The 12,758-nt window shown below is 31.7% G+C and overlaps 1 protein-coding gene across 1 annotated transcript; it reads right to left on the reverse strand.

Annotated features, from left to right (window-relative positions):
* Window positions 1-6,090: 6,090 nt before the first annotated feature.
* Window positions 6,091-8,775, reverse strand: LOC107936818 (zinc finger protein GAI-ASSOCIATED FACTOR 1). Its single transcript, XM_016869590.2, has 3 exons — window positions 8,077-8,775; window positions 7,431-7,827; window positions 6,091-7,350 (listed from the first exon to the last, which is right to left on the reverse strand). The coding sequence occupies exons 1-3, from the start codon at window positions 8,255-8,257 to the stop codon at window positions 6,435-6,437; spliced, it is 1,494 nt and encodes a 497-aa protein (XP_016725079.1). The 5' UTR covers window positions 8,258-8,775; the 3' UTR covers window positions 6,091-6,434.
* Between the last annotated feature and the right edge of the window lie 3,983 nt (window positions 8,776-12,758).

Genomic DNA, 12,758 nt, shown 5'->3' on the forward strand with positions numbered 1-12,758 from the left:
TCATTGCGAAATAAACTACTTAGTGCTCGTCCAATAACCTTGTCATAAGTGTGTTACCCTCATAGGATATCCTTGATCTCTTTGGGATTATATTTGTTCTCCCAAGATGATCCTATTTTATCTCATGGTAGCCATTACATCTTCCTTCATAAAAAGTCAATCACTATCAAATAGTTATCAAGTCATCCATCACAAAAGCGGACGACCCATGACCACGTTTACTTTTCATCAACCATGTAATGCCAATGAGAGGATATCATTTACCCATGTTTTGGACTATGAATTCCACTATTGTGAATGACACTACATACTACAAAAGTTGTACACCCTTCCTTATATATTTCAACTCAGACTTTTACTTAAATCAAATTGTACGAGTCACACATATAGAGTCCATCATTCACTCAAGATTTAGGCATGCCACACCATGAATGTCACAAGTGAATAAATCTATAAATGGATTCAGGATCTATTCTACTTGGGTCCTGTCCAATGTACTGTTAGTCCATTCAGTGTCAGTTTATTCAGTCACATCTATGTCTCTATCTTCTGGGAGTTATTCGTTCCGATGCCCAAGACAAGACATCTCTCCAATTGGACTTGATAGATGATATATTAGTCTTTTAATTAGTTTGCTCATTTTCGATTAGACTAAAGACATGTTTAGGTTCGTTTACTAATACAAGCTATTTTTCTATACCACGATTTGACCACGTAATACTGCTTAGTATTAGTTAAACATTTAGACAACCAATGAGCAACATTTGCTTCTGTTTTGCTTTGCGTGCAAAAACTATTTAAGGAAAATAATACAAAGTATATTAATCGTAATCAATGAATTTGTTTTATTAACCAATCTATTTGAAAAATTACAAGTGTATATTGACAAAAATACTACACTTAGGGCACTGGATCCAACAATAATGTGCTTAGTAAGTTTATAAATATTAAACAAGACTTACATTATCTTTTATCTAAATACAATAAGCTACCTTAACTTGGCATAGTTTGGCTAGACATGACAAAGGAAAAAATTAACAAGGTCTGCATTAACTTATAATCAAACCATATGATGCCATAATTATGTAACAAGCCAATTCATGTTATTTTAGATAACCAATCTAAAAAACTCGTTCAATCCAAAAGTAATACAATTACATACATAATCAAAGGCATTATACTCAATTCATTCAATATTCTTCCATTTGAACATCAAGTTCATTTAATCTCATTTCAATTTCTCATTTAATATAAATTGTTTCGCTCGATGAACTCTAGTAAACAAACTTGGATACATAGGTATCTACACCACACTAGTTGCTCGTCTAAGCTAAATATATATATGTCAGGTAACCCATCTGGGCTAAACCTTTATAACGATACATCAAGTTACTTGTCCGAGCTAAATCTATGTCACTTATATTTGAAAATCTGTAACAAATGCTAAACCTTGGTAACATCTGTAATTAATTCTGTACAAGCGTGCATAAGACCCTATTAGCATGTCAATCATATCCTAACATTTACTAAGCTCACACAAGCATCTTTTACACATATAAACTTCACTTTTCAATTTAATCCAATTCTAGCCTGATCGTACCAATTCACACACATACACACACACATATAAAAAAATTCAAATACATAACAACCTAAGTAAATAAATACCATATGCACTTACCTGATCAAAACACCAAACAAGTTGATTTTTCAGGGTCTAGTAAACAATTTTAGCTTTTCCTCGATTACCTTCGGTTTGATCCAATTCTTGATCTATACAATTATTCCATACAATCCATCAAATACTAGACATTTTTACATTATTCCATGACATGATTGAACCTATAAAATCTCATTTCTTGATATCCCTAAAGTTTTATATTTTATTTAATTCAGCCCTGAATTTAAAATAGCAATAACTTTTAATTTTTGCCTTAGTTTAAAATCTGACTTTAGTTATGCTCATTAGGGACCCTCTACTCTTTATTTATACCGAAAATTTACAATAATTTCACATTTTATTCACTTTAGTCTCTATGTACAAAACTAACAATTAAACTTTACAATCTAGTCCTTTTCATAATCTAACCTTAAAATCTATGAATTTCACACCAATTTCTTTAAGAGATAAACAATGGAAACTTTCAAAAACTTTAACAATTTTATAAATTGGTACATGGGCTAGCTAAATCAAGCTCCCATGACCTCAAAAATATAAAAGTTACAAGAAAATGACTTGGAATTGCTTACCAATCAAGGATCGCATGTTAAGAGCTTCAAAAATAGTTTTTCTTAGGTTTCAAAGCTTAGTCGGTTAGGAGAAAATGAAGAAGATGATATATCCCACTATAATATGCATTTTATACTTTGATTAGTTTTTAATCAACCTAAATTAATTAATTAAACCTTAATCACCATTAAAACAAAATAGTGGAAGTTAATATCATCATCCACTATTTGATGTAACAAAATGATTTATTTACCATTTTGAACCTTTGGATAATTGCAAGTTAAGTCCCTAAGTCTTTGGCCAATTAAAAACCTATAGTGATTGGACTTTTACTATTTAGTCCCTGTACCTAAATTAACTATTAATTTGGAAAAGTCACTAGACCAAACTTAAATATATTTTTATACCAACTCTGTAAATATTCATATTTAATATTTATTGACTCGGTTTATGGAAATGGGGTTCCGAAACTACCTTTTCTGACACCATTAAAAATTAAGTTGTTACATGATTCGTGTATCCGTCTTGAGCCTGTGTCCGGTTACTAGGGATCAAGAAATAAATACTATGTTATGAGACATTGATATGAAATACTAAAATTGAATGATACATCTTGTATATAAATGTTAAATTATCAAAAGATGACATGTGAAAGATCATATGAACCGATTAAAATGAGCCATGAAGGCCGATATGGATATGAAACGAATTAATAGATTCGAGATAGAAATGAGAAAATGAGATGAACTAGTGATATGCTGTGAAATATAAGTAAATGGGGTACGATGATATAGAATGTTATATGTTCTTACATGATAGACCAAATGAAATATGACATGATGATTGACACATGAGACATGAGTTACAAATTGAATTAGTAGATAATTAGATCACATTTTGATTGTATTTGGAATCTTGCCTCTATTTGTATTATTGTTTTAAATCATGTAAGTACCACTAAGCCTTATTTTTCAACCTATGGTTTGTTTATTTCTGTGCACAGGTATAATAGATCTTGAAGTAACAAAGTGATTGGCAACATCCAAATTCAACTTTCTTGACTTAGCAAGTTTGTATAGTTTTGTTATGTTAATGGTAGGTGGCATTTACCTAAGGTTGGGTTAGATTTTAAGTTCAAATTGTTATTTGATATATATGATGGAAAAGGTTACATTTTGAGTATGACCATATGTGTTTAATGACAAGTATGTATGAACATTTAGCGAGTAATGTTTACTTGCCAATAAGCCATACTATATTTATGATTCAGTTGTTTCTTGTTCGTTAAATAAATGAATGTGTTACGTGTTTGAATTCATATATGGATAGATGGTTGATATGCCAAGGATGGTAATATAACATTTGAACTAATGCCTAAATTGCATTGCTATTGAGTTTTTGGGTCACTTAGACCATTTGGTATTTGTACTTGGCATATTGGAAATGAGCAATTCAAAATTTGGGGAAACTGCCCTCAGAGTTTCAACACTCTCCTATTGGTTTTGTGATATTGAGCTTTTGTCTATGTAGTCGTGACGTTCCCCTGTTGAAGTCGCGACATTAGCTTCCTATCTTCAAGGACGCGACTCACCTCGATTGAAGTTGCAACGTCATTCTTCTGTCTTCAGTGTTGTGGCAGGTCTCCATCATGGTCGTGACATCACCTCTGCATTTTGAAAATTTTACGTTTTAGTCCTTCGATTAACATTGACGTTTCATAAGAGCTTTCATAAGCTTGTTTATAACCCATATTTGATTTAAAAATGCATTTATTAAGTTTTAAACCTTACAACTTATATAACTTGATTATTAGATATGCAAATGAAATTGTAGTTGCTCCAATAACAAATGTGACATCTCACATTTCAGATCCAGCGATCGAGTCGAGTGTGGGGGTACATTCTAGTTGTTAGAAGCACTAAATTTGCATATTTAAGACACCTTGCAAGCATTGGTATCGATACCCATAAAGGTGATAATGATACCTTAAGCAAAAAAGTCTTTAAAAATGTCTAGGTATCGATACCCTGGAGGTTGTTATCGATACTTTAAGACAAGGTATCGATACCTTGCTATTCTAGATTTTGTTGTGGTTACTGACTTGCGTATGTATTAATACCTCAAGGTTGGGTATCAACACAAGCTGGGTAACGATACTTTAATATTTTAGAAAGTGTTTTTAGAGACTGTTTGAGGAATGTATTTATACTTGAGTCAGAGGTATCATTACCAAACCTTAAAATGGCTTGGAAAACACTTTGAAACATTTTTTTGAAGGGGCTTCAGGTTACTCAAAAATACTTCCAATAATAAGACATTTTGTAAACTTGTTCAATGTATTTGTAACATTTGAAAGTATTTTAAAATTATCAAATACTTTTTTACTTATTTTATTTAGGTTTAAAAATCTAATTTAATTCTCAATAATTTGTTATATCAAAATACTTTGGAAATCAAAGCTAACAATGCTCTATTAGAAGGACTTGATTGAAAAATACTAATACTTTGATACTAAATTAGAATATTTTAAAGTTTATAAACCGATTTAAAATCTAAATCATAATTTGAAAAAGTCTCATGCAATTAACCCAAGGCAAAATAGGAGCAATGGCCCAAGGACTTATTTAAAACTCTTTACATTTTAAAATTAGTCTAATGCGGATTTAAAACTTTTTAGGTTAAAGTGTAAATTTACCATCATGGTGAATATTGAAATTTGTCACTATACTTTGTTTTCATTAATATTTTCCATTACATTTTGAAATTATGAGTACATTTGTTATTCAACTCTTATGCGATTGAATTTTACCACTAAATTTTGAATTTTATTAAAATGTGCCACCAGCTTTAATTTTTCAATTAAATTTTAACACTAGTATTAATTTTGATGATTTAAAAACATAAGTTGTTAAGAAAAATTCTTTCAAATATTTTATTTTAATAATTAAAAATAATTTAACTTATAAATATTTAAGAATTAGGAAATTAAATTAGAATTTTTATTTAATGAAATAAAACTTGGAAAATAAAAATACATATATTGTAAAATTAATTTAATAAAACAACTATTTTATTTAATTTTAATATTATGTTAATTAGCTTGTTATTGTTAAATATCAAAGTAAAATATAAAAACAATATTTTTTATTAAAATTTGTTTCCAAATTATTTTAAAATAAAAATTGAATAGAAAAATTTAATAAAAAATTAACTTTAATAGCAAAATCCAATCAAATAAAAGTAAAGTAAAGTATAATAGTAGAGCTGCTCATGGGCCGGGCTGGGCCCAGAAAAAAAATTTTAGCCCGGGTCCTAGGCCCGAGCCCGGCCCGGGAAAAAATTCATAAGCCCGGGCCCGACCCGTTTTTTAAATAAATACCAAAAATTTATTTTAAAAATTAAAAAAATTTATTTTAAAAATATTTTAAAATTAAAAAAATTAAAAAAGTATTTTAAAATTAAAAAAATTTAAAAAAAGTATTTTAAAATTAAAAAAATAAAAAATAAAAATATTTATTATATTCGGGCCGGGCCGGGGCTAAAAAAGTGGTACCCGAGGTCCGGCCCATTTTTTAATCGGACCTCATTTTTTTGCCCAAGCCCATATTTTGGGCCTATATTTTTACCCAAACCCTCCCATATTTCGGGCGGGCCATCGGGCCGGGCTGCCTGGCCCATGAGCACCTCTATATAATAGTCAACGATAATTTGCATATTAACCCAAACTCTTTCTATATAAAATCAAAAGTAAACCCATTTTGTAATAAATAGATTCAGATATCTGAAAAAATAATGTAGATTAAGATAATAAATATATTTGAATATCTATCTATATCTACTATAAATTTAAATATTATTTAAATCTAAAATATCAAACCTGAGATTAAAATTACCTTTTTGCCATTACAAATTGGTTTGTTTGATTTCAGTTTTTGAAGTAAAACGAGTCTTCCAGGTTATTTCGTGACAATAAATGGCTCCCATACCATGCACAGTGTACTGTCATTATGAAAATTAAAAATTGAAGGCCCATGCTTTGCTTGACGTTATATATAAGTGGGGAGTGGACCCTGAGAAACCCTATTTGGTACCTAATCCTAAAGTGGCCAAATCAGCTTTGTCACCATGCAACAGCAACAAGATCTTCCAGCCAAAGCTGTCAGCCAAAAGTAACCCCAAAACAAAATAAGAAAAGCTGTAACTCTCAAACATCCCAGATGGGCTTTTCGATAGCTGAATCCCCATGTGAGAGCTGTTGTTGTTGAAAAGGGTTCATCATTGGCATTCTTTGTTGCTCAAACTGTTCTTCATGCAAATTTGCTGCTGTTGTCCTTGACCCTTCATTATTAATCCCCATGAAATCAAGGGTCGTCATGTTACTTCCTCCATTGCTAACTCCAAATATCGATGGCACTGTCGGGCTAGCACTATCTTCATGTTCCATGTGGTTATTCATCATCAAGCCTCCTTGGTTGATGAACATGTTGGTGGTGGTGGTGAACATTCCCATATCGTTCATTGCTTCAGTGGCAGCATTAAAAAGTTGGGTCATTTCATTGGGGCTGCCATGGCTGATACCAACCATGTTTGACTGATCGGCTTGTGATACTGGGAACTGATCGTATGGCGTTTCAAAGCTTTTTTGCATCATGGTAGAGTTTATACTATTACTACCAGCTGAACCCATTTGAGCTGCTTTTTGTAGCAAAGCTGTTGCAGACATGTGGGGTGACCCGGATACTTGGCAACAGCCATTTATGTTATCCTGTAAATAACTGAAACCAGATGAGGTATTTGTACTAAGTTGTAAGCTAGAGGACGCTGAGGAAATGGTTCTTGGACCACCAAATAAAGTGCCCGAGCTGCTCGAAAAGATGCCCCCTCCGCCTCCCATGTTCATGGACTTAAATTGCATAGGCACTAGCTCTTGTGGAAGGGACTTGAAATCAGGTAATACATTGCCGCTCATTGACATTGATGATGACATGAGCTCTGCAATTTGGTTTTGTGAGCTTGGTGATCCCATATTGTTCATCAATGCTCCATGGTTGTTGTTCACCTTGTTGTTTTCTTCAGCTAATGCATCACAGAAAGCTCTATGTGTGATAAAGCTGTCTCTCCTGCATAAACAATAACCAGAAAACCCCATCAATTGTCAGCCAACATTGCCTTAAAACCAACATTTCTCTCAAACATTTACCTTGCAAAGATGGTTCCACAATCACATTTATATTCCTTAGTACCACAGGTCTTCTGATGAGCTTTCCAATCCGATTGAACCGCGTATTTCTTCGAACACTTGTCACACTTCCATTTCTTCTCACCATGCTTACGGCTAAAATGCTTCTTGATCCCGGTAAGGTCACCTAGCGCTCGAGCCGCGTTGTGGTGGACACAACTGGGCTCGGGACATACGTAAACTCGTTTCTTGACCTCGGTGGTCGCCCTTTGCTTTAACTTCCAAGGAAGATTATGTCCTCTCCGGTGTAGTTGCAAGTTTTGGTCCCTTTGGAACCCTTTTTTGCATATCTCACATACAAACCTATTTTTGGCCATCAGCGTTGTTGGTGATAGAGCAATAACTTCAGCATTTGGATCTGATATTCAAACAAAAATAAAAAAAAAGCATTGTTTGTATGGCCCCCATAGAGAAGTGAAAAAAGTGCAATCAAGCAAACAGTTTCTTAGCAATTATTGTAATCTTATAGCAATAATTGAACCCTTTTTTCAAATTAAGAAACTATATTTTTTTTCCCTTCCAAAAAGCCATCAGCTTTTTTAAGAACTCAAAGCCATGCATCTAACTCGATCAAAATCATGGGGGGTAAAACAAAAATGGGATTTACCTGGAGTTCCTGGTAAATTCCTTTTCCTCTTGGCTCCTTGCAGTGGCTGTTGAGATGATGAAGAAGAAGAACCATTGGTATTAGAAGCACCAGAAACGGGAAATTTATTAATTTGCAGCTGTTGTTGTTTATCTCCAGAAGAGAAGCTTCCATCATCATCATCCCCGGAGATATTTGACATACTTGGAACTGAAAGAGAGGGGATATATATATATATACAAACAAGCTTGTTTGTTTGGTTTGATTTGCCTTGGCTACAAATTCTATTGCTGGGTGGTGATAAATAAAAGTGGGGACTTGGCTTGTTTTTTGGTGAACATAAAAATCAGGGTGTCTCTACTCTAGAGGAAGACAAAAAAGAAAACCAGGGAAATTTGAAAGAAGAGAGAACTCTAGCTGACATAGGGAGTAACATTGGAACCTGTCTCCTTTGGCTTTATATATGAACAAGGTCAAAATTTGAATAGGAAAACTACATGATAATTTCCCCTATTTTTCTCTTTTTTCAATTTCATTGCCATTCTCTTTCATAAAGTTTTAATAAGAAGCAACAAAGAGACAGAAAGAAGAATATTATAAAACTCTGGTCAATATTTAAAAGAAAACCCATTTCTGCAAGCATCTGCTACATCTTCATGACCAATTATATTAGTAAAAAAAAAAAAGAAGGTTAATTATCATCGAAGGAGTATCGATACAACTTATGAAGCAAACACATATGAGCACAACAATGTAATGACAGAAATATTGATTATTTTTATCAAATAAAGGACGACACAAAGCACCATATTTTAAGATGCTGGAACGTAACAAATATGTTGAACAAGTTATTGCTAAATATTGACATTAGCTAAGTAACCCTGCCATGAATAAAAAACAACAGGAAAGACAACCATGGCGTTATATTCTTCTTCTTTTTTAAAGTATTTTGTTTTATTCATTTTTCACACGAAAGTGATGTTTGATGGCGGTAAATAAAAAACACCGATGAATATTCAATTGTTTTTGTTGAAATGGGAGCCTTTTTTACGATGAAGAAAAAGGAATAAATTGTAATTTCATTGGAGAATTATTTTTGTTTTAATTTTTATGTAAGAAAACTGACTCGAGTTATTTTTAATTAATTTTATTCTTTTAATAATGTATCATATAAAATATTTTGAATTTTTTAATTAAATAATGTCCAACAACTACAAAGAAAACCCATTTTTGTCCAAATATGTTTGAAAACCTTAAACTTAAAATTAGTATTAAAAAATTCGATGGAGTCTTAATTTGACATGCATATATTGTTGCCGGTGTAAAAGGATGTAGGTTCGAGTGCGCTGAAATACACTATTCTCTTATTTATAAGTTGGGGAGGGGAAAACAGTGACGCCACTCCAGATTCGGGGGTCCAAGAGTTTTATAAAACATTCTTGGTGGAAAAAATATGGATAAAAGATCCCATTGAATTGAATTGGGTCCATGAATCTAAGAAATAGTGAGGTTTCTTGACATCTCTCAATTTGAAAATCCAAGATTTGAATTAATGTCATTTCATTGATTCCTCCTAAATTATATTGATTTATCCTAAAAATTTCATTTCAATTGGAATTTGGTTACTCACCATGTACGAGGATCCCCGCTAAGCATCCATGGTTGAATGGTTAAAGCGCCCAACTCATAATTGGTGAATTCATAGATTCAATTCCTACTGGATGCACACCAACAGGACTCTCCAATAAGTCTACTGGAATTGGCTATATATTAATAGAATCTCATCATCTATACATAACGAATTGGTGTGGCATCCTAAAAAAAATCAAATCCAAATGAGGCATTAAACTATTGGAAATATATAATATCCCTGTTTCATACAATCTTTTCTCCTAGAAGTAGTTCTAAACATTATCTTAAAAAGAATAAATATTATCAGAATCTCTAATATCTCAAAAAGAAAAGGAAAAAAAAACTCGATCAAATTGAATCAAACTCACCTCTAATTATCAAGTTTTTATTATTATTTTATTATACCAAAAATACATTGTATTACATCATCTTCAACTCGCTTACGTTAGTAGAGTGAAGGTTTTTTACTCTATTAATAGTGTGCATGATAATTATCCTCATATATAATAGGTCCTTATACTGTGATTTTTTTATGGATTTGATCCCTTTACTATAATTTAATATTTTCAACAAAAGATCTTTTGGAATCCAACACCTTTTTGACTCATTAAAGATAAATCTAAAAAATCATTAATTAATTATAATAACAATTCTAAACTCTAATTAAATGATTAACATCATTATCATCAAATCACATTCACCACCGGCCGTATAAAGTGGGGTCTCTCACAGTCTTATCTATGGGAAATGGTAATGGAAATGGGCCAAGGCTCTTTGTATTTGTTTATGGTCTCCCTAGTCCCTCTCTTTGACCATGTCTTCAAACACACTTAAATTATATTATTAATCTGACGGCTCAAATATATTATCATATATGTAATATTATGTTCAGTTTATTTTTACATATTATTCATTAAAATTTTAGTTAAGGGGTTAACGACCGTCATATGCGTTAGTACCGAAATTTCAAACTTCGAAAAGTATAAGAACTTAGAATGATCTTATTAAAGAATGTAGACCAAAGCTATAGATATGCATATACTATTGGACTAATAATTGACCTTAATCAAACAAATTAACTACTACTGTTTGGGTGAAGATTAAAATTTCAAAAGTTGAAAAGTATAAGGGCTAAAATTGATCAATTCAAATAGTACAAAGACTAAAATTGATCAAATTAAAATATAAGGATTAAATTCACAAGTACAACAAAATACAAGGACTAACAGTAGAATTTAACCGAGAACTAAAAATGCTTTGTATAAAACCAAACACACTTTGCTTAACAATAGGACAACTTTGTTGAATTTATAAAGATATAAATTAACTGGAAAAAAAAACAGTCATCTTTATCAAGAAAATCTAAGACATATTTTCAATACATTAATTGCACTTTAAAAAGCTAAAATAAAAGTTATCTAACACATTAAAAATATTGAAAATTATTCATATTAAAAAATACTACCATAAATATAATAAATATTTTATTATATTAAAAAAAGTAAATATGATAAATATTTCAATGTATAATATAATTTTTAAAATGTTATATTTTGATTTGGATTATTTAATTAGGTAATTTTTTAAGGTTTTGGGTAATTGATTTAATATAAATATATATAATTAATATAATATTTTTATAACATAATATATTCGGGCCGGGTCAAGCTTGGGGTTAAAAAATTTGCCCAAGTCCTAGTTCATATAGAAAACGGATATTAAATTTTACTTAAGCACATTTTTCGAGTCTTGTATATTATCTAAGCCCTTCTATTTTCAGGCCCTGAACGGGTCACCCGATCATAAGAAGGTCTCATCACGAATCTGTAACTAGTTGCGGTGAACGAAAGTAAGTGTTTTCCTAATATGATAAAAATCAAAAGCAGTAATACCCAAAAACACAATGCTTTCGAAGATACGACGGGGGATGTGTGGTTCTTCATTTTTTTTGTCTAGAATAGCTTTGTGTATCGAAATTCTCTCGCTTATTTCTCGACCGGCTAGTTTCCGGCATGACATATACCATCCTTAAGTCTCTTCCATGTTGGAATTACTAGCACCATTTCTAAAAAGGGTGTTAACAAAAAGCCTTCTACAGACTCTTCAGTAGTTATTTGGGGCAGCCTCTGTAGGCTTTATCTTCCTCTTGGGATTGAAGGACCTGCATTTGAGAGCCTTGTTAGAGTTCAATGACTCAAATTCTTGTTAAAATAAAATATAGTGACATAATAAAATAAAAGTAAAATTCATATAGAACTATACTTCTTTTATTTTACATTGATTAGAATAAGGTTTTTCAACCTTACTACACTCCATCTATTTGACATTGATTAGAATAAAGTTTTTCAATCTTTAAATAAATATAGTTGAAACTCCTCTTGTATCATTTGATTTTAACATTAGTGAATTTTCTTCTCCTCTGTCCGTGGTTTTTTTCTCGAAAGGGTTTTCACGTAAAATCTATGTGTTCTTATTTTGCTTTTCTTTTGCTCTGTGATCGTTCTATATTGCTATTATCGATGTTAGTTCTACAAACTGGTATTAGAGCTTTTCAGGTTGCTTGTCTCAATCACGGTAATGGCGAAAATGAAGTATGATATTCTGCTGTTGGATCATAACACCAAATTCGCGTTGTGGCAGGTAAAGATGCATATAGTTCTTGCGTAGATGGATATGGAGGATGCCCTGTTAGGGTTAGATAAGATGCTTTCGAATTTTACGGATGAAGATAAGAGACGTAAAGATCGAAAGGATTTAACGTAATTACAACTGCATCTATCAAATGAATTTCTATAGGACATCTTGAAGGAGAAGATCGCCATTGCATTATGGAAGAAGCTTGAGCAACTATGTATGTCAAAAACCTTAACTAGCAAGTTGCATAAGAAGTAGTGTCTTTATGCCCATAGTTTAGAGGAAGGTGCATCTGTGCACGAACACTTAACTATGTTTAAAGAAATTATCTCAGACCTAGAGGCCATGGAGGTTCAATATGATAAAAAAAATTTAGGGTTAATTCTATTTTATTCGTTGCCTTCGTCTTATTCAATCTTTAGAGATACAATTATGTA

The sequence above is a fragment of the Gossypium hirsutum genome, chromosome D12 (assembly GCF_007990345.1).
Source record: "Gossypium hirsutum isolate 1008001.06 chromosome D12, Gossypium_hirsutum_v2.1, whole genome shotgun sequence".
Taxonomy (NCBI): Eukaryota; Viridiplantae; Streptophyta; class Magnoliopsida; order Malvales; family Malvaceae; genus Gossypium; species Gossypium hirsutum.

What these genes read in the sequence shown, in the direction of transcription:
- LOC107936818 (XM_016869590.2), bottom strand. Translation starts at nt 8,257, where the DNA reads ATGTCAAATATCTCCGGGGATGATGATGATGGAAGCTTCTCTTCTGGA. An exon ending in GAATTTACCAGGAACTCCAG is followed by an intron (nt 7,828 to 8,076) that starts GTAAATCCCATT and finishes TTTGAATATCAG; the next exon opens with ATCCAAATGCTGAAGTTATT. An exon ending in TGTGGAACCATCTTTGCAAG is followed by an intron (nt 7,351 to 7,430) that starts GTAAATGTTTGA and finishes TTGTTTATGCAG; the next exon opens with GAGAGACAGCTTTATCACAC.